This window comes from Equus przewalskii, chromosome 13, assembly GCF_037783145.1.
Source record: "Equus przewalskii isolate Varuska chromosome 13, EquPr2, whole genome shotgun sequence".
NCBI lineage: Eukaryota > Metazoa > Chordata > Mammalia > Perissodactyla > Equidae > Equus > Equus przewalskii.
In genome coordinates this window covers 4,162,780-4,187,790 of record NC_091843.1, presented here as the reverse complement: position 1 = coordinate 4,187,790, position 25,011 = coordinate 4,162,780, and the positions used below count along the sequence as shown (strand labels likewise).

General features: G+C 42.9%; 2 protein-coding genes across 23 annotated transcripts in view; one reads left to right on the top strand and one right to left on the bottom strand.

Annotated features, from left to right (window-relative positions):
- Positions 1–8,918, bottom strand: part of UIMC1 (ubiquitin interaction motif containing 1) — a 141,784-nt gene extending 132,866 nt beyond the window's left edge. The window contains exon 1 of one of the 2 annotated variants that reach the window (XM_070570279.1): positions 8,746–8,918. The gene's annotated coding sequence lies outside the window, so the exon portion shown is untranslated. The remainder of the gene's footprint in view (positions 1–8,745) is intronic. The other variant, XM_070570278.1, reaches the window with a different exon arrangement.
- Positions 7,937–25,011, top strand: part of ZNF346 (zinc finger protein 346) — a 29,139-nt gene continuing 12,064 nt past the window's right edge. For 8 of the 21 annotated variants that reach the window (XR_011525444.1, XR_011525442.1, XR_011525443.1 and 5 more), the window contains exons 1-4: positions 7,977–8,208; positions 18,152–18,255; positions 18,810–18,902; positions 20,957–21,101. Coding sequence is in view for 16 of the 21 variants with exons in the window: in XM_070570288.1 (XP_070426389.1) it covers positions 8,034–8,208; positions 18,152–18,255; positions 18,810–18,902; positions 20,957–21,101 (517 nt within the window). In the remaining 5 variants the exon portion in view is untranslated. Of the gene's footprint in view, positions 8,209–9,031; positions 9,108–18,151; positions 18,256–18,809; positions 18,903–20,956; positions 21,102–25,011 lie in introns of all 21 variants that reach the window. The other 13 variants (XR_011525445.1, XM_070570294.1, XM_070570291.1 and 10 more) reach the window with 7 other exon arrangements.

Below are 25,011 nucleotides of genomic sequence, written 5' to 3'. Positions count from 1 at the left end.
ATTTCACACTGATAAAAGTATCTATCTAACTAAAAAATATGATTTTCCTATTATGTATATATTTAGAAATGAAATACATGAAACAAGAAAATAACAGAACCAAAAAGAAAAGTAGGGGGGCCAGCCCAATGGTGGAGTGGTTAAGTTTGCGTGCTCCACATCAGCAGCCCAGGGTTCACAGGTTTGGATCCCGGGCATGGACCTACACACTGCTCATCAAACCATGCTGTGGGGGCATCCCATATACAAAATACAGGAAGATTGGCACAGATGTTAGTTCAGTGCCAATCTTCTTCACTAAAAAAAATGAGAGAGAGAAGTAGACAAATCCACAATCATAGTTGGAGATTTGAACATACTCCTCCCTCAGTAATTGACAGAACTACGTAAAAATCAGTAAGGATATAGAAGATCTGAATACACTATCAACCACATTGACATAATTGAATATTTATACAACACTATATCCAACAAGTGCAAAATACACATTCTTTTCAAACACAAATGGAGCTTTCACCAAATAGACCACATATTGGGCCATAAAACAAATCTCAAGAGATTTCAAAAGAGTAAAGTTTTACAGAGTATGTTCTTTGATCACAATGGATTAAATTAGAAATTAACAACAAAAAGAAATCTAGAAAAGCCCCAAAGATTTGGAAATTAGCCAACTGATTTACACAAAGTTCAAGATCAGGCAAAATTAATCTATAGCTATAGAGTTCAGGATAATGATTTCTTTCGGGTGAGAAGAGGCACAGTAAGCATTCTGGGACTCTGGAAATGCTCTATACAGGTATATTTATATATAAAAATTCATTCAAGGGGCTGGCCCCGTGGCTGAGTGGTTAAGTTCACACACTCTGCTTCGGTGGCCCAGGGTTTCACCAGCTCGAATCCTGGGCACGGACACGACACCGCTCATCAGGCCATGCTGAGGTGACATCCCACATGCCACAACTAGAAGGACCCACAACTAAAAATACACAACTATGTACCAGGGAGCTTTGGAAGAAAAAGGAAAAATTAAAAATTAAAATTAAAAATTCATTCAAGGCAGGCCAGTCCAGTGGCATAGTGGTTAAGTTCATGCACTCCACTACAGCAGCCCAGGGTTCACAGGTTTGGGTCCTGGGTGCAAACCCACACACTGCTCATCAAGCCATGCTGTGGTGGTGTCCCACATACAAAATAGAGGAAGATTGGCACAGATGTTAGCTCAGTGACAATCTTCCTCAAGCAAAAAGAGGAAGATTGGCAACAGATATTAGCTCAGGGCCAATCTTCCTCACGCACACACACAAAAAATTCATTCAAGATTTGTATTTGTACACTTTATGTAAGTTATACTTCAATAAAACAGGGGAAAAAAAGGAGACATTAAATTCCCTAGTACCTAACAAAATATCTAGTTCATGGAGGATGCTTAATAAATGTTTGATGAATTTAAAAAGGAGAGAGAGATAAAGGATAGAATGAAAAGGTCTAACATACATCTAATACCATTTATGCCCACTGGATTGACAAAAGATAAAGAAATCTGACAGTACCAAGTGCTGGAGAAAATGAAACTCAACGGGGACTTTTGCTTTGTTTTGTTTTGTGGAGGAGGATTCGCCCTGAGCTAATATCCGTGCCAATCTTTCTCTATTTTGTATGTGGGTCGCTGCCATAGCATGGCTGCCGACAAGTGGTATAGGTCTGCACCTCGGAACTGAACCGGGCCACAAAGCAGAGCACACTGAACTTAACCACTAGGCCACGGGGCTGGCCCCTCAATGGGAATTTTTATACTTTGCTGGTGAGCATATAAATTGATACAACCACTTTGGAAAGCAATTTGGCATTAGCTTGTAAAGTATAACACACATACTCTATCACCCGGCAATTCAATTCCTATGTGTATACTACAGAAACTTCTTCCCAAGTGTACCAGGAGATAAGCATAGGAATGTTAATGGTAGCCCTATTCAAAATAGAAAAAACTGGAAACATCTCAAATGTCCATCAACAGTAGAAAAGATAAATAAATTATGGTATATTCACACAATAGAATATTATCTCACAGTGAACATCAATGAACTGTAGTGACTTAAAATAACATGGATATTAGAAACTTAATGTCAAGTGAAAAGGGAAGCCACAGAAAAAATACAAACAGTACGATGCCATGTTTATGAAGCTCAAATGCAAGCAAAATTAAACACTATATTGTTAAAGCATATATATAATTTTTTAAAGCAAGGAAATTATAAACACAAAATTCAGAATAATGGTTAGGAAGAGGTGGGGTGATTGGTAACGTTCTAGCTTAGTTTGGATGATGAGTTCACAGGTATTCATTATATTATTCTTCTTTATAATTTATATGTAATAGTCCACATGTATTGAATATGGTAATTAAAAAAAATTTTTTGGGGGGGGAAGATTAGCCCTGAGCTAACTGCTGCCAATCCTCCTCTTTTCACTGAGGAAGACTGGCCCTGAGCTAACATCCATGCCCATCTTCCTCTACTTTATATGTGGGACACCCACCACAGCTTGGCTTGCCAAGCAGTACCATGTCCGCACCCGGGATCCGAACCAGCGAACCCCGGGCCACCGAAGTGGAATGTGTGAACTTAACTGCTGCGCCACCAGGCCGGCCCCTAAAATATTTTTTAAATAAGGAAAAAGGAAATAGACAGGCATAGGAGCATGGAGAAATGAGTTGTTCCCTCTTCCTAGAAGAAGGAATTAAGTAGAATTTTATCTAGTAGGTGTGTCAGGGGTCCCCAAGATCACCCCAAGGTTTGGTGATTCTCTAGACGGACTCACAGGACTCAGCATATAGTGCACTCAACAGCCATGATATATTACAGCCAAAGGATACAGAGCAAAATCAGCAAAGGGAAAGGGCGCATGGGGCAAAGTCCAAAGGAAACCAGGCACAAGCTTCCAAGAGTCCCTTCCCAGTGGAGTTACAAAGGACACACTTAAGTTCTCCTACATGGAATTATGACAACACTTGTGAAGTGTGGTCTACCAGAGAAGCTTGCCTGAACCTAGAAATCCAGGGTCTTTCGCAGGGGTCAGTCATGTAGGCACTCATGTACCAAAGTTTCAGACTCCCAAAAGGAAAGCAGGTATTTAGCATAAACCATATTGTTTGCACGATTTTGGCTCAGTGAGCCCCCCTTACATGTTAGAGAATTTAGGAAATCTCCTGAAATCCAAATTCGCAGATGCCAGCCAAAGGCCAAGCTTGAAAGCAGCCCTTTCAAAGGATAGCAGTGTCAGGCCTGCCATATTAACTCTTTTCTGCATAGTAGACAATACTGTGGCTGAAACTTGGAGAAGTGTGTCAAATGAGCAAGACAAGACGGTAGAAGGGCACTCAAAACAGTGGGAAAGGTATAGGCAAGGGTAAAGAGGTGTGAAATGATGCCCCAGTCAGGAAACAAACCATAGTGCCGAAGCCCATTCATACAACTGGAGCACAAGGTGCTTGGGAGAGTGTCAAAAGAAGCGGGTGGACAGGGAAGGAGTCAAACTACAAAGGGTCTCTTACACCACAGGAGGACATTCTAACTTTGTCCTGCAAGCATTGGGGAGCCACTGAAGCACTGTAGTTAAGGGAGCAGTGTAGTACAGTGCCTGGCTGCAACAGACTGAATGTTTGTGTCCCCCCCAAATTCATACGTTAAACCCTAACCCCCAATGTTTTGGTATTAGGAGGTAGGGCCTTTGGGAGGTAAGTAGGCCACAAGGGTAGAGCCCTCAAGAAGGAGATTACTGCCCTTATAAAAGAGACCCCAGAGACCTCCTTCATCATATGAGGAAAGGGGGAGAAGATGACTGTCTATGAACCAGGAAGCAGGCTTTCACCAGACATCACATTTGCCAGCACCTTGATCTTGGACTTCCCAGCCTCCAGAACTGTGAGAAATAAATTGTTGTTCAAGCAGTTCAGCCAATGGTATTTTGTTATAGCAGCCTGAATACTACTGGTACATAATGTAGTAGCCCCTAAATAAAGCCTATTGATTTGATGTGACTCGGACTACTATGCCAGTTCAAGATCCGTACTGTTCCTTAGCAATCCTTCAGTAGAGATGACAAAGTTTCGTTGGATCATCTTAGGCCACTCTAGATTTCCCTGGATACATTAAACTAGACTAAATTGCTCTGATCCATAATCAAATGCACAGACTATTAACTGAAATTGGTTCTAGGGGCCAGCCCCATGGCCAAGTAGTTAAGTTCACACGCTCCACTGCGGCAGCCCAGGGTTTCGCTGGTTCGGATCCTGGGTGCAGACATGGCACCACTCATCAGGCCACATTGAGGTGGCATCCCACATGCCACAACCAGCAGGACCTGCAACTAAGATATACAACTATGTACCAGGGGGCATCTGGGGAGATAAAGCAGAAAAAAAAAAAAAAAGAGATTGGTTCTAGAAATTGTGGAGAAAAAATGAGATTTAGCTGAGACAGTCTCCACCAAGATAGAGACTGGAATCTAACAACAATTTATTAAATTATCAGAAAAATATAGCTTTCAGAACAAACTGGTTAATAACTACAGTTTACTATGTGCCAGGCAATGTGCTACGTATTTTATGGAGATTAAGTTCATCTTCACAACTACCATTTGAAGTGGGTACCATTTTCTCATTTTACAGATGAAGAAACAGACTCACAAATTGTTAAATAATTTACCTAAGGTCACATAGGTCATGAGTGCAGAATGGAGCAGCTGATGTCAAGGTGAGTACCTCACAGCTTTAACTGAGGGCCTGCTTATTTCTCAGAGATTATTGGAGTTAATCCCCATCATGCCTGCCTCAGACATCATCAGGATCTAAGACAGCTTGGCAAGCCATTGCACCTCGTATGGCTCTGAACATCCACCCATCCAGCCCCAGGGGTGGCCCAGGAAGACCACCACTGGGGAGATGAGAAGCACCAGCCTTACCTGTTTGCTCTAATTTGTCATACGGATACGCTCATTTTCTAAGCGGCAGTAATATGGAAAAAGTTGGGAAGTTCTACTTGAATCTAGTCTAATCTTCCCCCTTCCCCCCCTCCTCAAAATCCTCTGGAAATCCCACTCTGTGATCAGTAAACTCCCCTATACCCTCAATCTGTCCTGGGAAAGTCACTGAATTGAAACCTGGCGTCCCCAAAGACACTGCTTCCCTACAGCCCTGAAGACACTATAAAATGACCCAGTCTGAGAAGGATTGCAGCAAAGATGTGACCCCCAGAGTGTGGCTTTTCCACAGTTTTCCTCAGGAGCACCCCTGCTGTTTTGGATCAATCTCAGGTTCTGAGTTAAACAGCACTTGTTCACACCCTGTTAGTAAAACCTAATATATGGCCGCTTCTAACAATTAGAGATGTATTTGCAGAGCCAAGAAGTAGAAAGCCTCATACGGGGTAACACAAATACCATTATGATTCCCTCAACTGTGACTTTGTTGTCCCACCCCATCCACACTTGCCTTGGTTGTTGTACTAATCACATTTTTTATTTTCTGTATTTTATGATGCTTTGACATCTTGGGACCTCGTAGACTAGGATGCAACTGCCCCTCTCAGGGTTAGCTAATTCCTACAGACAGCAAACAATTTACCTTCAAACATACCTTTCATATGCAAACCAACCAATCCAAAACTAGAAACCCCAACCACCTCCTTTATCTAACTCATCCACCAAGCCAATATTCCCTCTCCCCTACATGAACCCAGGGCCAGGTACCAGACAGCTGGGGACCACTTCTATAGCCCAGAGCTCCACTGAAATTATTCAAACCAGCCAATCTTAAACTGCTTACTTTACCTCACCCATTACTTCCTGCAGAAAACACAATAAAGTCTCTGGGTCATGCTCTCTCCTCACTCCTTCTGCCTCCTGACCAACCCTGGTACTTTCCCACACAACCCTGCATGGTGTGGCGTGCCCCTCTCTCTTGGGAACTGTGCATAATGAAACTTTCAAAGGCATTGAACTCCTGTGTCATCACTCAGTCACCTCTATAAATTAAATCCTGGGTACAACCAAAACAGTTGTCACTTCTATAATAGTGGGTAACATACTGTCTGATATCATGTATACAGTAGATACTTTCATCTCTAGAGTTTAATCTCCCTGAGGGCAGGAACCATATTTTACTAAGCTCTGTAGCATGGGTTTGAGGGCACACACAGTCAATGTTTATTCAACTGAAATGTTTGCTGAACTGTGGCAAATTCCTGTTCCTTGGCAAATCCATTTCCCTGGGATTGTGCTTCTCCCATAGCAACAATACACAGTAGAATATGTTGGGAACTGGTTCGCATTTTCCACAGGGAAGAAATAAAAAGCCAGTCCCACAAATACAAGGCATCACCTATACTGTCAGGTCTCAGCAAGGAGTCCAAGCCTGGGCTATTATTGGAAGCACTTACATGAAGACAAAGCAGAAAACTAGTGACAATGAGGGCTGTTCAGACATTCAGCGCTGTAGCTCAGGACTCTGCCTCAGTGGCACAGGGGACAAACAGTACTGCATTCTTTGGAGAATAAATGAAAATTATTTTGAGCATCTAATTGGATTGAGAGTAGGGGGAGGGAGACTGCTTTCCAACAATACGCACAACATCTTCAGTACATACTCCACTCCCAAGATTTGCTCCATTGTGTTAAAAAATATCCTTGTGAGTTCTGGGATTTTAACAAAAATGCCCTCTATCCCTTCAGATTTTTAGCTGAATAACTCGTGCTACACAAAAATGGGTAACTAGAAATCTTCTTTGAGATAAATATGTATAGTCATTGGCTTTTAGGATGATCATCTGGTATCTGCAAAAAGACATGGATTTGCAGTCTGAGGACCAGTGTTCAAGCATGGGCTCTGCCACTAATCAGCTGTGTGACCCTGATAATACCTTTACCTCTCCCCGTCTGTTTTTTTTTTTAAAGATTGGAAACTGCGCTAACATCTGTTACCAATCTTTTTTTTTTCTTCTCCCCAAAGCCCCCCAGTACATAGTTGTATATTCTAGTTGTGAGTGCCTCAGGTTGTGCTATGTGGGACGCCACCTCAACATGACCCACTGAGTGGTGCCATGTCCGCGCCCGGGATCCGAACCCGTGAAACCCCGGGCCACCGAAGCAGAGCATGTGAACTTAACCACTCGGCCACAGGGCCGGCCCCTCCTCGTCTGTTTCTTTATTGTTAAATACGAAAGAATCCCTCATAGGAGAACTACCCTGGGGATTAAATGTTATAATGTATGTTACAGGTGCTTCATAAACTGTAAAGCATTGCATAAACATTAGTCATCTATTGCATTGGAAGCTCCAGAGCCTGGCATGAGGCCTGACACAGAGCTGGTGGTCAATATTTGTAGTACAAATGAGTAAATCCCACTGATGAGCCGTATGATCTCAGGCAAGAAAAATCTCTGTCTCTCTCTCTCTCTCTTTGGCCTTCTCTGATACCACTTTCCCCCATGTTTACCGGGCTCCAGCCATACTGTTCTTTTTTCTGTTCCTCCAACACAGCAAGCTCACTCCTGCCTCAGGGTCTTTACACCTGCTGTTTCCTGTGCCTGGAACATTCTTCCCCAGCTCTTTGCAGAGTCATCCCCTTCTCATCAATCAGGTCTCAGGTCAAATGTCATTCCTTCAGAGGCTTTCTCTGACCATCCTAACAGTCCTTGCACATCCTTCATATAACGTGTATTCCTGTTTTATCTTCTCCTTAGTACTGATTACTATCTGTTGGCTTCTTTCTTATACTCTCCTCCACCAAACTGAAAACCCTGAGCCAAGGACCGCACGAGCTGGTCCTGGAGGGAAGAGTCGGCTGTGGACGCACGTCACACGCAGCGAGGTCCCCCACAGCGGCGTGGTAAGCGAAGCGGCAGAGCCGGCGCCGCAACGCGGTCTGCGGCCCCAAAACCTCGCGAGATTTGTTGGCCGGGCTAAGGCCTTCGCCCAGTCACATCTCGCGAGACTAAGGCTCAAGCGTGGCTATCGGCCGGTTAGGACTTGCGGGGAAGATGGAGTACCCCGCGTTGGGCGCCGCGGAGGCCGCGGACAGCGGAGGGGCCCGGCTATACAACAGCTCGGAGGAGCGGGAGGGCCGGGAACCGGACGGGCTGCGCTTCGACCGTGAGAAGGCGCGCCGCCTGTGGGAAGCAGTGTCCGGGGCCCAACCAGTGGGGAGGGAGGAAGGTGAGTCCGGGGGACTCAGAGATAGGAAGCCTGGCGCCCGCCTGCCTGTGTCGCCGGGAGTGGCGGAAGCGCCGGCGGGAACGCGGACCAGCCCCCGGGCTTCGGGTCACACCCCCTGGCGCCCGGCCCGCCCCCACGCGTGACGCGCCCCAGGACTCCCTGCCTCGTGCGCCGGGTCAGGGCCGGGGCGCCCAGGGCCGGGTCCCCTGACATCGAGGACGCGTGCCCCGGGATTCAGGCCCCCTCGCACAGAGGCCCAGGGCCTTCTCACGCTCAGCCCGCCTTGCTCACCCGCCGGAGGGCAGCTCTTCGGAAACTCGAGGACGGTTACCCCTATCCATGCCTTCTCGGAGACCCACAGATTCCTCACCGCCAGACTCGGAGCCCCCTCACCATTTCTCCATCGCCCCAGTCTCCAGGTCCCCCCCACCCCTAGTGTCTTGCCTCCCTTCTCACGCCCCACACATCCGAATGCTCTAGAAGGCCATCTGTTTATCCCATGTTCCTCCTGGCCTTGGTGACTGAGCCTTGGTTTACCTGTTTCTAGGTGTCTGGTCTCTAGTAGCTGGGTCCCTTTTCTGAGATGGGGGCAGGAGCCTGAGACACTGGCCGGGGTGTACCTTGGCTCCAGCTGCTTTGAATCCCGTGCTTCACCCGAAGTTGTGGGGAACAGGATACACAAGGTTACCCCCAGGGGGCGGGACCCTTGCGGGCTGACGCTTCCCAGCTTGCTCTGCATTTGACCTGGCACTGGGTAAGATGGAGATGGAAAGACGAGGATGGAAAGAGCCGGCCTGACCTGCTTGTGTGACCCCCTTCACAGTCCTTAGCAGAGCCGGGTGCTTAACTCTAACCCAGAAGAGCGCGAACTGTCTGGCCTTCAGCACTCATCCTGTCAGGTAACCTGCAGGGAAGGCAGATTTCTCTAATGGTTGGTTTGTTTGCTGAACAGACTCATCTTGAAAAGCTTAATATGTTGCTTGTGAAGTCATTGCCCTGGGATAAAATTGAATTTTTAACCACATCCAAGGAAGATATGTTTAAATTTTGGGTGGTTCACAGACCTAGACCTTGGTGTAAACTTCTCCAGTTTAAAAACTAGTCTAGTCTGATTCCTAAATTAACATGGGCCCTCTGTCACCCTCATACTTTCAGACTTGTTTGGTACAAAGTCACCTCCCCCCTCACAATTTTCCTTTCGTTAATTTAACAAACATCCACTGATGCCTGCTGTCTTCCCGGGACTGGCTGGGCCCTGGAGATGAGGGGGATGCTGTCCTTGCCCTGGAGGGGCTTGTAGTCTAATCCAGGAAGCAGGCACTGAGACGTGTCAGTATGATGTAGTGGGGGTGCTGAAGAGGAGTGTCTAAGAGTTGGGAGTGCACAAAGAGGAAGTGACCTTTGTCCTCAGGGGACAGGGAAGGCATGCCCTGGACCTTGAAGCAGAGAACACAGCAGCTGTGCTCATAAAAGTGAACTGTTTGTGTGTGTGTGAATGTACAGTGTGACTTGCCACCCATTTCATTTCCCTAGTCTCCCCACTTCTCCAATATTTAGATAAGGTCTAGGCAGATACCTCAACACCCAAGTTCTACTCACCTTGTTTTGTTTTTATCTAAGCACTTTCATTGAGTTGTAATTTACATACCATAAAATTCACCCACTGTAACTGTACAATTCAACGATTTTTAGTAAAAGTACAGAATTGTGTGGGGCTGGTGCAGTGGTGTAGTGGTTAGGTTGGCGTGCTCTGCTTCGGCAGCCCAGGGTTCTCAGGTTCAGATCCTGGGCACAGACCTAGCGCCACTGGTCAAGCCACGCTGTGGCAGCATCCCACATAAAATAGAGGAAGATTGGCACAGATGTTAGCTCAGTGACAGTCTTCCTCAAAAAAAAAAAAAAGCATAGAGTTGTGTAGCTACAATCCAATTTTAGAGCATTTCCATCACTCTAGTTTGTGCTCTTTTACATTAAATCCCCACTCCCACCTTCTCCCCTACGCAACCACTGATCTCTTTTCTATCTCTATAAATTTACCTTTTCTGGGGCTGACCCAGTGGTGCAGTGGTTAGGTTTGCACATTCTGCTTTAATGGCCCAGGGTTCACCAGTTCCGATCCCAGGTGTGGATTGGCAGTAGATGTTAGGTCAGGGCTTATTTTCCTCAATAAATAAATAAATAAATTTACCTTTTCTGGACATTTTCATATGAACAGAATCATTCAATGTGTAGTCTCTTGCATTTGACTTCTCTGACTCAGCATGTTTTTGAAGTTCAGCCAATTTGTAGTATGTATTAGTACGTTATTCATTTTTATTGCTAAATAGAATTCCATTGTATGGACCTTGCTTTTTTTTTTTCTTAAGATTTTATTTTTGATTTTTCTTCCTTTTTCTCCCCAAAATCCCCCAGTACATAGTTGTATATTTTCAGCTGTGGGTTCTTCTAGTTGTGGCGTGTGGGACACTGCCTCAGCGTGGCCCGATGAGCGGTGCCATGTCTGCGCCCAGGATCTGAACCTGCAAAACCCTGGGCGGCCAAAGTGGAGCATGCGAACTTAACTGCTCAGCCACAGGGCTGGCCCCTTGCTTTTTTATCTTTTTACACTCTCTGACTTTTGAGTGGCTCTTTAAACTATTTGCACTTAATCTAATTACTGATCTGGCTAGATTTGCATTTCCCATTTTGCTATTTATCTCCTTTCTGTTCTGTTCTTCTCTTCCTCCTCTTTACTGGCGTTTTTTGTTTTCAGTATTTTTTAGCGTACTATTTTAGTTCCTCCGTTGACTTTTTTTTTTAAGTTATTTTCTTGGTGGTACTCTAGGAACTACAAGATACATCTTCCTCATCACAGTCTACTTCAAATTAATACTAACTTAAATCTTGTAAAATATAAAAACATTCCTCTGATATCGCTCCTTTCCTCCCCCTGCTTTGTGCTATTATTGTCTTATAGATTACATCTATATGTGTTATAAGCCTAATTATACAGTGTCATAATTATTGCTTTATACAATATTATGTCTTTTAAAGAAGTTGAGAAAAAATTAGAAAAAAAATACTTATAGCTTCTTGTATATTAACCTACATATTTACCATTTCTGGTGTTCTTTCTTTCTTTTTTTTTTTTGAAGATTGACAGCTGAGCTAACATCTGTTGCCAATTTTCTTTTTTTTCTTCTTCTCGCCAAAGCCCCCCAGTATGTAGTTGTATATTCTAGTTGTGAGTGCCTCTGGTTGTGCTATGTGGCATGCCAGCTCAGCATGACCTGATGAGTGGTGCCATGTCCACACCCAAGATCCGAACCGGTGAAACCCTGGGCCGCTGAAGCAGAGCGCTTGAACTTAACCACTCGGCCACAGGGCCAGGCCCCTGGTATTCTTTATTTCTTCCTCTGGTTTCAGGTTAGCGTTTAGTATCACCTCCTTTCGCCCTAAAGGGTTTCCTTTAGTATTTCTTGCAAAGCAGACCTGCTAGCAATGAATTCTCTCAGTCTTTATCTGGAAATGTCTTTATTCATTCTTAAAGGATATCTATTTTTTTAATAACAGCTTTATTGATCCATAATTCATATACCATAAAGTTCATCCTTTTCAAATGTACAATTTGTTGGGGTTTAGTGTTTTCACAAAGTTGTGCAACCATCACCGTTGTCTAATTTCAGAACATTTTCATCACCCCACAAAGAAACCCTATACCCATTAGCAGCCACCCCTGGCAACTACTTATCTCCTTTCTGTTTCTATGGATTTGCCTATTCTTGACATCTCATATAAATGGACTTGTATAATATGTGGCCTTTTGTGACTGGCTTTGGTCACTTAGCATAGTGTTTGAAGGATAGTTTTGCTGGACGTAGAGTTCTTGGTTGACAGTTTTATTCTTTCTCACTACTTTGAATATGTCATTGCACTGCCTTCCAGCCTTCGTTGTTTCAGATGAGGTTAACTCATTAATTGAATTATTCCACTATACATGATGAGTCATTTTTCTCTAGCTGCTTTCAAGATTTTCTGTCTATATCTTTTAATAGTTAATCTTTCAATAGATGTGTCTAGGTGTAAATCTCATCGTATTTATCCTACTTTGGGGGCCTTCAGATTTTTGGATGTGTAGATTAATGTTTTTGTTTGTTTGTTTGTTTGTTTTCTGAGGAAGATTAGCCCTGAGCTAATATCTGCCGCCAATCCTGCTCTTTTTGCTGAGGAAGAGTGGCCCTGAGCTAAGATCCATGCCCATCTTCCTCTGTTTTACACGTGGGATGCCTGCCCACAAGCATGGCTTTACAAGCAGTGCGTAGGTCCACACCCAGGATCCAAACCTGCAAACCCCAGGCTGCTGAAGCTAACTGCGTAAACTTAACCACTGCACCACAGGGCTGGCCCTAAGATTAATGTTTTTCTTTGATCAAATATGGGGAGTTTTCAGACATTATTTTTTCTGCTCCTTTCTCTCTCTTCTCTCCTGAGATTCCCCTTACACGTAGGTTGGTATGCTTGATGTGTCCTATAGGTCCCTGAGGCTCTGTTCATTATTCTTCAATTTTCTTTCTCTCTGTTCTTTTTGTTTGTTTGTTTGTTTTGTTTTTTTAAAAGATTGGCACCTGAGCTAACATGTGCTGCCAATCTTCTTTTTTCTTCTTCTTCTTCTCCCCAAAGCCCCCCAGTACTTACTTGTATTTTCTAGTTGTGAGTGCCTCTGGTTGTGCTATGTGGGACACTGCCTTGGCATGGCTTGATGAGCAGTGCCACATCTGCGCCCAGGATCTGAACCGGCAAAACCCTGGACCACCGAAGTGGAGCTCACGAACTTAAATTACTTGGCCATGGGGCCTGCCCCTCTCTCTGTTCTCCAGATTGAATATTTCTATTCATCTATTGTCTAGTTCACTGATTCTTTCTTCTGCCATTTTGAATCAGCTGTTGAGTTCCTCTAGTGAATTTTTCATTGCTTTTATTGTGCTTTCAGCTTGACTCTGTTTTATACATATTTTAAGTAGGAAACTTTTTAGCACCACGTCATCAATGCCCTTACATTTGCTTTCTTCATGCCTTTTTAGTATGATAAAAATGTGAGCTTCTTGAGACCATCAACAATATGGATTCACAAGATAGACAGAAGTACTAAGACTAAGTGACCTTAATGGGGCTAACTGCCCAGTTTATTCTTGTAGACCACCCTGCCTGTTATACCATACTGCCTAGCCAATCTGACCCACAGGTAGGTTATATCCAGCCTCCTTTTCCTCAGATCTTTTCTTATTTGTTGCTTTCTAACTATAGCTTTATCTAGAAACCCACTAGCTCCTAATACACTATAATAAGCGGGGTAGTAAGTAAGTTGCATCTCTCTCTAAGGACTGACTCCAGTCAATTGAGGAATTTCTGTAGAGCTGAGTTGAAGCGGCTAAGGCCACGTCTAGGCCCAAGGAATAGCAAATCACTGTAGAGCAGCAATGTTCACCATTAGTTGGAATATGGGAGGTAGCTTAGTGATGCAATGACCAGCCATTCTGGCCCTAAGGCAACTTAAAGCACCTTAAGTCACCCAAAGACAGTTGTAACTTGGATTGAAGTTTGATGATCATTTTGTCTCCTAAATACTGCTTCCCCTGAATTTCTTAAGTTTATGAATTATCTTATTTTGCCACACTAGTGCTCTCTGTTCTACTTCATTGACTCTGTGAAAATCAGCCCTGTACTTCATAATCTAGATCCCTCATCTTCAGCCTAATACATCTTCTGGTTGGCCACAATATGGATACAAATTAAATCCTGCCAATCAGATGCCTTCTCATAAGATTTGGAGGGCAGAAATGCAGTGAAGACCATATTCCCATGCCTATTGGCTGTTGTTGCTGTCAAAAAAGGTCATGGAACTGTGAGGTCTTCCTACATCAGCATTCTAGCATCCGTGCTCCAGCTTCATAGGTTGAGAGGTAGGTTTAATGACAGTGGGAGCTTCTTACTTCTAGCAAGGCTGTGATGGAGGCTTCTATTGCCTGTTGGAACAGTTGTACATTGTTCCTAGAGATGTTTTTGGAGGCCCAACTGACTACCTTCAGCCTTTCCAATGATTTTCTAAGCACCTAATTTCCTATGTCAAACCTGTCCCACTCTGGAGAGGTAGTTGGATTAGAGTTGTATGTGGATATCAGGGCAACAGGGATGCACATTCAGGCCACCTTCTCAGAATTCTGAATTCATTTAAGTTCTTTTTCCCTTCGTGAACCTTAGTTCCTCCAACCTTGTGAACCTCTCCTGGCTTTTGTGGGTCAGGAATTCAGGAAAGGCTTGGCTGACCAGTTCTGTCTGTGGGTTTCTTACGCAGTTGCGGTCAGATGGTGGCTAGAGCTGAAACAGCAGTGGGATGGAACTTGTAGGGGCTGGGCAGGCATTCCTCTCTTTTCAGATAGTCTCAGGGCCTCTCCATGTGGTTTCATGCATGGAATAGTTTGGGCTCCCTCAAAGTTTGGAAGAAAACTGCTTACTTGGTAGCTGAAGACTTTAAGAGCAAATATTCTCAATTTTGGTTCTTTTTTTATAATTTCTGTCTCTGTTGCTTAGTGGTCAGGCAGTGATTCAGTAGAGCTTGTTCTCAAACACCTGGCACCAGTAAGGTCTCGGTCTTCTGCTGTTGGATCTGTGTGTTGGTAGGGAAGCACATTCAAGGCCTTTTTAAATTCTGCACTGGCTTTTACTTTCTGTCAGGCCCTTTTGTGTTTCTTCTCTGCGTGTGTGCAGAGAGCCTCAGAGTTGACCAGGAATATGTAGCTAACTAGGGCCCTCTCAGGTCTCCACTGCCATGCATTCTCATCCAGGCTCTGTTGGTATGGTATCCATTGCACCAGCCTCCTCCTTGTTCTCTCTGCTTCCATTCCTGTCCCCATACAGTCTGCTGACACAGTAATCAGAGTAATCTTTTCAAAACATAAGGCATGCCTTGTTGCCTCTCATTGCACTTAGAATAAAATCTGTAATTCATATCATGACTTATGAAGCCTTATATTCATTCGGCGTGATCTAGTAGACCTCATGCTATTCTTCAACTTTATTTCCTACCATTTTTCTCTCATTTACCGTGCTCTAGCCACACTGACCTTCTCTCCAAAAAAAAAGGAACCTCCCTCCAAGGCATCTTGACCACTTTTTGGTCCAGAGTAGAAGATAAAATACATGGGCTTTCTGTCCTTCACAGTTTTCTGGACTCTGCCTTAGGTTATCAATGTCATGATAGAACTCATGCCTTGGGTAAGATTTACTCCCTCCCCAAAGGTAAGGCTTTGTTCTCCAGGCCCAACAATTAAGAACAGGTTGATACTATGGTTTCCTACAGTGTGGAACTCGTGTTAGGTGATTTCAGATGTTTCAAAGTCAGATCAAGAGCAGTGAGAAAAAAATTTTTTTTGAGGAGAAGGATTAGCCCTGAGTTAACATCTGCTGCCAGTCCTCCTCTTTTTGCTGAGGAAGACTGGCCTTGAGCTAACATCCATGCCCATCTTCCTCTACTGTATATGTGGGACGCCTGCCACAGCATGGCTTGCCAAGCAGTGCCATGTCCACACCTGGAATCCGAACCAGTGAACCCTGGGCCGCCGAAGGAGAACATGCAAACTTAACTGCTGTGCCACCAGGCCGGCCCTGGAAAAATTTTAACAGTTATCAAATTCTGGATTAAGAAATATCATAATAGGTACAATATAGAAAATAATTAATTTGCTCAGAACCACAGGGCCCAGAAAAGAATTTGATGTATAGCTTTCTGATTGAGCATTTCCTAGGCCAGGCACTATGCTAAGTGCTTTATATGGAAAACCACAAGGAGAATTCATTCTATGGGATACATGTTACCAGTACTCCCATTTTATGCAGAGGAAAACTATGGGATGGAGGTTAAGTAATTTCCATAAAATCACACAGCTAGTAAGTAACAGCAGGAGGATTTGAATCTGAGTTGGCATACCATGAGAGCCCAAGTTCCTAACCATGATTTGTACCACAAATATTTAACTGGTATTAGATAATAATAATTTATGTTTACTGTATAAGAATAGGATTAATTTACCTTTCCTTCTGAGGATAAAAGATCATCCAACAGCGTCTTCTAACTGATACTTATCCTCCAAAATTTCTTTTCAAATATTCTAATTAATTCAAAAGAAAACCAATTTTTGTTGTTTCTTTAATAAACAGAAACTCACATTCTTTCCATAGAAAAGGAATGTTCTAGTCTTTTAATAACTAAACCTTAATATGATTTTCTAACCAATTCTGTATGTATGGTTATAGCAATATAAATTTGTGTGTGTGTGTGAGGAAGATTGGCCCGGAGCTAACATCTGTTGCTAATCTTCCTTTTTTTCCCTCCCTAAAGCCCCAGCATGTAGTTGTATATCCTAGTTGTAGGTCATTTTAGTTCTTCTATGTGGGATGCCACCACAGCATGGCTTGATGGGCAGTGCTAGGTCCACACCCGGGATCCAAACTGGTGAATCCTGGGCTGGCGAAGCGGAGCACACAAACTTAAGCACTCAGCTGTGGGGCTGGCCCCAACAATGTAAATTTAAATAATGAGAAAATGCTATTGATCTTTTAGTGGAGTAAATTTGAACATTTCTTTATTTTTAATTCCACAGAAAATGTTCCATCAATAATAAAAAGATACAGAATGTATTATTACAATTGAAAAAAAAAGAACAGTGAGAAAATTATTCCCTTTTCAAATTTTTCAAGTCTTCTGATTCTATCTGGGAAGAAGTCTCATTTGGGTGCTACCATGTCTTAATGCCTGTCTTCACAGTTGCTGTTCTCTTATTGTTCTTTTGGGGGAAAGCTCAAAGCCTCTGGCACCAGTATCTGGCTAGAATTGTTTCACTTTTATTGTATTTATTTTTTATTTATTTAATTTTTTTAAAGATTTTTTAATTTTTATTTTATTTTATTTTTTGAGAAAGATTTGCCCTGAGCTAACATCTATGGCCAGTCCTCCTTTTTTGCTGAGGAAGACTGGGCCTGAGCTAACATCTGTGCCCATCTTCCTCTACTTTATATGTGGGACACCTACCACAGCATGGCTTGACAAGCAGTGTGTAGGTCCGCACCTGCGATCCGAACCAGTGAACCCCGGGCCACCAAAGCAGAACATGTGAACTTAATTGCTGTACCACCGGGCTGGCCCCTGTTTTATTTATTTTTATTGGTATCTACTTGAGTTTATGATCTAAAGATTCCTTTTTAAAAGAGTTTACTTGTACAGCATAGTGGCTATATCTAATAATGCTGTATTGTATATTTGAAAGTTGCTAAGAGAGTAGATCTGAAAACTTCCTATCAGAAAGAAACTTGTAACTATGTTTGATGACGAATGTTAACTAAACTTATTGTAGTCATCATTTTGCAATATATACAAATATCGAATCATTATATTTTACATCTGAAACAAATATAATGTTATGTCAATTATATCTTAAGAAACTTCTTTAAGTTTACTTGGGAAAGAAAGTGGGCTTACAGAAAATTATGAAGGAAGAGAGCCGGCCCTGTGGCCTAGTGGTTAAGTTCGCACACTCTGCTTCAGCAGCCCAAGGTTTCACCGGTTTGGATCCTGGGCACAGACATGGTATTGTTCATCAAGCCATGCTGAGGCGGCGTCCCACAGGCCACAACTAGAAGGATCCACAACTAAAATATACGATTCTGTACTGGGGGGCTTTGGGGAGAAAAAGGAAAAATAAAATCTTAAAAAAAAATATGAAGGAATAGTATAGGTTGTGTGAGAACATGATACGAGTCACAAAAGCAATAGGGAAGGAGTGACTGAAGTTTGCTGAGATATAATAGTATGGCATTCCATTACTCAGTGCCTGCGTTTGAGGCAGGGTTCAAAGACGGTGCTCTTGAGGCAGGTTCTAACTCAGAGATTTTTTTATTTTCCTCTCTGTAGTGGAGCACATGATCCAGAAGAACCAGTGTCTCTTCACCAATACCCAGTGTAAGGTTTGCTGCGCCTTGCTCATTTCTGAGTCCCAGAAGCTGGCACACTACCAGGTATGCCATTGGAGCTGTAGAACTGCTTTAGTTTCCAGACCCGCCCCAAGCCCCCACCTCTCCCTGGCTTGCACAGTGATCCCTTCTTAGCCACCACATGTTGCCTCCATGCATGTTGACTATGACTTGAAGATTGACTTAATTTTTCTGAGTCTCATCTCTCCCATCCAAATCAGGGTCATTATACTTATGTCTTCCCTTGCAGCTTGGTACAGTAGAAAGTATGCACTTTGGCTTTAAATAAACCTGAGTTCAAATCACAACTCTGCTTCTCATCTTGGGCAAGAAACCTCACCATCTCAGCCTCAGTTTCCTCATGTATAAGATAGAAATGATGATAATTTTTTCATAGATTGTTGTAAAGATTAGATCTGACGGCATGTTAAATGCCTTGAACAGAGTAGGAACTCAGTAAACTAGATTTCTCCCCCTCGACCCTCTCCTCAAAACTTTTTAGGAGGGTGAATCAGATGAAAATCTAGTAAGTGTTTTTGAGTGCCTTAGATATGAAATGGCATTTGGCTATCTTTGATCTTTTTCCTGGGTTCTTGCAGAGCAAAAAACATGCCAACAAAGTGAAGAGATACCTAGCAATCCATGGAATGGAGACATTAAAGGGGGAAACGAAGAAGCTAGACTCAGATCAGGTAATCCAGCTGCCATAATGAGACCGCTCGCTTCCCAGGGAAGCCAGCAGGCAGGTTGGTGTGGTGGAAAGAATGTGGGCTTTGAGTCAGACTGACTTGGCTTCAAGTCCCAGCCCTGTCGTGTGACTTGGGCAAATCTTATTACTTCTCTGAGCCTTGATTTCTTCCTCTATAAAAATGAGGATGCCACTATCAACTACCTTTTAGGATTTTTCCAAACTAAAATGAGGGAACGTTTATAAAAAGCACCCAAGACAGAGCCTGGCACATAGGAGGGGCTCAGTAAATGGAGCCATGGATAGGCATTACCACTCATGGTTTGTTGGAGTAGGCAGGAAGCTGCCAGGTCACTGCTCCAGGAGAGAAAGTGGAAGGAAGCCAGGCTCTTTGCTTTCTTAAGATCCAGGGAAAAGAGCCGAGTTCAGCCCTTGAATGTTCCTAATAAACATGTGGAAGGAACACCTTTCCAAATGCCTCCTCTGATTGAGATGGAAACACATTTCCTTTTTGGCTTAGAAACACTGTGAGAATTATGCTGAAACAACCTCAGTCTCTCAGGAATACTATTATTTTTGTTCCAGAAGCGGCTGTACAAATGTCATTGGATGAAAAGTCAGCAGACTAAGGTCTGATACTAGCTCTGCAACTTACTGGTTGGGTGACTTTGGGCACATCACTTAACCTTTCTGTACTTCACCCATACAATGGAGATAATAATTCTACCTCTTAAGGGTATGATAAGGTAAAATTCCAGTTCTTAGTGGATACTCAATGAATAAGTTTACAAACTATGCCTCCTGTTATAGTGACCACAGGTTTGAAAGGACATTACTCATCCTTTCTCCAAATTCACTGGATGCATCCCCTGGTTGCCCTTCTCCTTATGATTTGGAATTCAGAAAGACAAGATCAACTCTGTGACCCTGGGCAAGTCACCTTACCTCTTTGTATCTTGGTTCCTTTAACTCTCAGGTGGCCCAGTAGTTCACATGGGTCACGGGCTCCTCCCCTGCAACGAAGAATTATCCAGCCCCAAATGTCAATAGTGTCAAGGTTGCAAAATGCTGTCTTACAGTGAATACTTTATTCAGAGATCAAACCTTCTCAGAGAGAGGCTAGAAGCCCCTGATGTAGGTTTGAAATAGATTGTTTCCTAGCCTAATCATAATCAACAAATAAAACCCAGTGATCTGCTTGTTCAACAAACCCTGAGCATCTGCTGTGTGCCAGACTTCAGCAGGGTGCTAAGGATAGGAAACAAAGATGAGTCAAACAGTCCATGCCCAAATATTGCACTTAAGTTCACAGAAAAGCCTCCTAAGCTATGACACTGTCAGTTTAGGGTGACAAGTGGTATAAGAGGTCTTAGTTCATGCACTCTGGGAGTACAAAAGAGGAACAAGATGAGTTCTTCCTGGAATACTCACACAGAGAGGCTTGATAATTGTTTACTGAATGATTTTCTTGAGTAGAAGTCTCCCAGAAGAGGAGATATTTAATCTAGTCCTCGGGGCCGGCCCGGTGGAGCAGTGGTTAAGTGCGCACGTTCCACTTTGGCGGCCTGGGGTTCGCCGGTTGGGATCCTGGGTGAGGACAAGGCACTGCTTGTCAAGCCATGCTGTGACAGGTGTCCCACATATAAAGTAGAGGAAGATGGGCACGGATGTTAGCTCAGGGCCAGTCTTCCTCAGCATAAAGAGGAGGGTTGGCAGCAGTTAGCTCAGGGCTAATCTTCCTCAAAAAAAAAAAATAAATAAAAATAAAAATCTAGTCCTCGAAGGCTAGGCAGACATATGCCAGGCAGGAAAGAAGGGAAGACCATTTCTAGGCAAGAGGAATGGCCTAAGCAAAGCAAGGAAGCAACAGAGAATAAAGTGGGGAGTGGTGAGTAGACCCTGGGATGAAGTAGCTGGAGAAGAATCCAGAAAGGTAGGTTGGGGTTAGTGTATGAAGGGGGCCTTGAATGCCCATTCTCCTGTGGGCAGTGGGGAACCATTGAAGATTTTCTGGCTGGGCAATGGCGTGATCAGACCTGTGTTCTTTCTCCTAACCAGAAGAGCAGCAGAAGCAAAGACAAGAACCAGTGCTGCCCCATCTGTAACATGACCTTTTCCTCCCCTGTCGTGGCCCAGTCGCACTACCTGGGGAAGACCCACGCAAAGAACTTAAAGCTGAAGCAGCAATCCACTAAGGTGGAAGGTACTGGTTTTCCTGAGTAGTGCTGTCTCGGGACCCCTCCCGTCCTCAAGGCACCAATGACAGGTGCTCCCAGAAATGCTCACTGGGCCCACAGACTTGGAGAGGTTGAACTGCTTTTAAGAGCCCTTAAAAATAATAAAGTAGACACAGTTTCATTGAAATGCAGCCTCAGAGTTGTGCTCACCTAACCTCTCTTTCTTGGGTTACATCAGTTTTTCTCTATAGAAGCTTCTTAGCTCTGAGCTTTTGTCCTGACTAATAATTATTTATAACTCAGGAATGCCAAAGTCCTCCAGGCCATGCACACCATGAGAGCATTCTATCTCCTACCTCTCCCACGTATTTTTCCCTCCCAGCATCCACCTGCCCTTTTACCATGTGTTCCTAGTTGAAAGCTAAATCCTTGTCTTTTTTTGTGTGCTCAGGTTATGCCCTGCTCACTTTAATCCTCAAAGCTGCCTCTTCTCCTCAAGACAGGGACTTGCCTTTCAAAGCTGAATACTTCAGTGCTGCCACTACTGCCCAGCAAGCTGTGTTTGCCACTGCCATGAATTCATTCCCAGTGCAGTGACTTCTAAAATAGCCCCCTTTATCTTGTTACCACTGGGGCTCAGCCCTTGCTTTCATCTCATTAACTCCTGACTTTCTGGGATTTTTAACCTCTCCTAACTGCAGTTAGTCAAGAGTGAAAGTTTTTTGATCTTTATTTCATTTTTTCTTGGTAATTTTTGCTTCTCTATTTTGGACCAAGAAGTAGACAACACTATCTATAAGATTTATCTTTTTTGTATTACTTTATTATAAAAATAAGACAACATTGTTTTGGAAGCTTTGAAGATAGGGTAAAAAATCACTCTTAATTATGCTCTCCCATCACACCCAATTCTAGTTATTTGTGCTATGTCAAAACAGACTATGGTCTTTGAAGTCATAGATGCCCAGGTTTAAATCCTGGCAGTGTTATTTATCATCTGTATGACTTAACTTCTTCATGCCTGAGTTTCCTCACCTATAAAATGTTGATTATACTATCTACTTCATAGGTTGTAAGAATGAAATAACATATGTTAGGAACCTAGGATATAATAGATGCTCAGTAAATAACAGCTGCTATTGTTACTATTATCAGCATCATCAAGATACCCAGTGAGTGGACTCCCCCATAAAATGCAGTAGTTGGTTAGGCATCCACCTCACGGAGTGTGTCATTGACCTTGCTTATGATTTGTTCATCATTAAGTTGTACTAATTGCTTTTGTTTAAAGTCAGTGTTGGGACCATTCATTGTACCAAAAAGATTAAACATTAGGCCAAGAGAAACTAGCTTAAAAACAGAACTTTATAAGTTCAGTTATCTTTAGCTTTGTATAGACTTATCTTTCCATGAATGGGAAAGTTCCCTGGAATATGCCTGGTCCCACAAATTTCTTATTCAAGAGGTTATTATCCGGGCCAGCACAGTGGCACAGCGGTTAAGTTCACACATTCTACTTCAGTGGCCGGGGGTTCACCGGTTCGGATCCCAGATGTGGACCTATGCCCCACCTGTCAAGCCATGCTGTGGTAGGCGTCCCACATGTAAAATAGAGGAAGATGGGCACAGATGTTAGCTCAGGGCCAGCCTTTTTTTTTTTTTTTAAGATTTTATTTTTTCCTTTTTCTCCCCAAAGCCCCCCAGTACATAGTTGTGTATTCTTCATTGTGGGTCCTTCTAGTTGTGGCATGTGGGATGCTGCCTCAGCGTGGTTTGATGTCCACGCCCAGGATTTGAACCAATGAAACATTGGGCCGCCTGCAGTGGAGTGCGTGAACTTAACCACTCGGCCACAGGGCCAGCCCCACCAGGGCCAGTCTTCCTCAGCAAAAAAAGGAGGCTTGGCGGCAGATGTTAGCTCAAGGCTAATCTTCCTCAAAAAAAAAAGAAAAAAGGGTTATTATCCATATTCACTTTCGGCCTTTGCTACACGCAGATATGTTTCTATATACTTGTAATCATAGTTTATGTACCATTTGTATCCTGCTTTTTGCTTTTCATTTAATTTTATAGTTTAGGTATATTTCCATATTATTAGATGAGTTTGTAACTATATTTCTGAAATCAAACGTTTTTCTAATATAAAAGTAATACAAGCATGTTGTAGAAAATATGGAAAATATAGATAAATGGAAAGAAAAAGTACCCATAATTTTACCATTCAGAGATAACCACTGTTAACATTTTGGAGTACTGTTTCTCCTAAAATCTTCTGTTATGTGTATGTGTGTATATCTGTGTGTATATTTGTTTTATGTATATCTAGATTAAATCCATGTATATGTGCATATAAACTTAGAATACTTTAACCTTATTATTTTTATAAAAACTATGTATACTCATTATGAATAATTCTAGTTTAAATAATTTGAAAGGTACAAAGAGGAAAGTAAAATATCACCCAAATCCTACCACCAAGAAACATGTAATATGTTGGTGATGTCTCAAAATACCAGTGTACACATATAGATTGCACGTATCTTTTTTAACAATGACGTGATCATATTGCGTGTGTAATTTTCTTTCATACTCTTTTCATTTAATATAACATTTATATTTCCCATGTTATTAAAAACTTTTTCATAAACATTTTTAATGACAATGTAATATCCCATCATACCACACTTAACCCCATTCCTCTAATGTTGAATATTTAAGTTTTTCCCCCTCTGCTTTTTTGGTATTTATAAGTAACAATACAGTGGACATCCCTGTAGAATACTTGTAGTATTTCAAGCTGTTTCCTGAGAGAAGACTCCCATAGCTCTCATTTTCATTTTATGTCCATTAAGCAGTTTCTCTAACTTTACTTAACCATTCACCTCTGATGCTTCTCTTCAGTATCTTTTAAACAGTGACCTTTATGTCTTAACGACCATTATTGCCTCTTTTCTCATGTCAAAAATCTACAGTCATTGTAGAAAAGTTGGAAAATACCAAAAAGCACCCTTTTACTCTATGCTTTTGGTCTTTTTTCCATTATCACCAGTGTGCTTTTTGTTGTTGTTTTGCAAAATTGAAGACATAAGAAATATATTGCTGTACAACCTGCTTTTTTATACACTCAACACCACATACTGAATATTTTCTCATATTATTAAATATTCTACAACATGTACATTACTTTTCAAGTGCCTTGCTGAAGCAATGACCAGGAAAAATCAATGGCCAAGGAAATTGAGATTCCCTATACTGGAAAATTACTGTGGGAAAAGCCAGCAAGTTTCCTCTGACTTGCCAAAAATCCTCAAAACTTCCCCCATTTAAGTGGTGCAGAGATGAAAGAGCATCTGAGCCGTGTGTCTGTGAGTGCTGCTGAGCCCCACCGCTCCTCTACCTGTGGGGGGGTTCTAAGCCACATTCTTAAAGTAGTGGTTACTAGCTTGGCACCATTTCAGCCAGACTCGTTGATTAGTGAGTCGTGGCACCCACCTTATAAGGCAGCAGCACATCCTGCAGTCAGCATCAGGACATTTGCTGACCCACAGGAGGCTTGCACATATGCCCAAACCCGGCTCTGATGCCCTGAATTCATTGACCAGAGCCAGGAATGTTTTCTGAAGATGAAAGCATAAGCTGTAGCCTTCAACTTTCCCTGCCACCCTCTGGCAGCCTGGCATAGCAAAGAGGGCATGGTCTTTAGGGTCACACAGACCTGACTCACCCACTAGCTGGGCCATCTGAGCCTCAATTTTTCTCTCTAATGTGGCAAAACGATACCTAGTTCATGGGGTAGTTCTGAGGACCAAAGGAGAAAATATATATACAAAGTACATAATGAATGTCAGTGTCATCCTCTTGTCTCCCCAGCTCAGCCTAGAAGGCAGTGTAGCCTAAAAGGCCTCCCTAGGGGTCAGCCTGGTGACACAGCGGTTA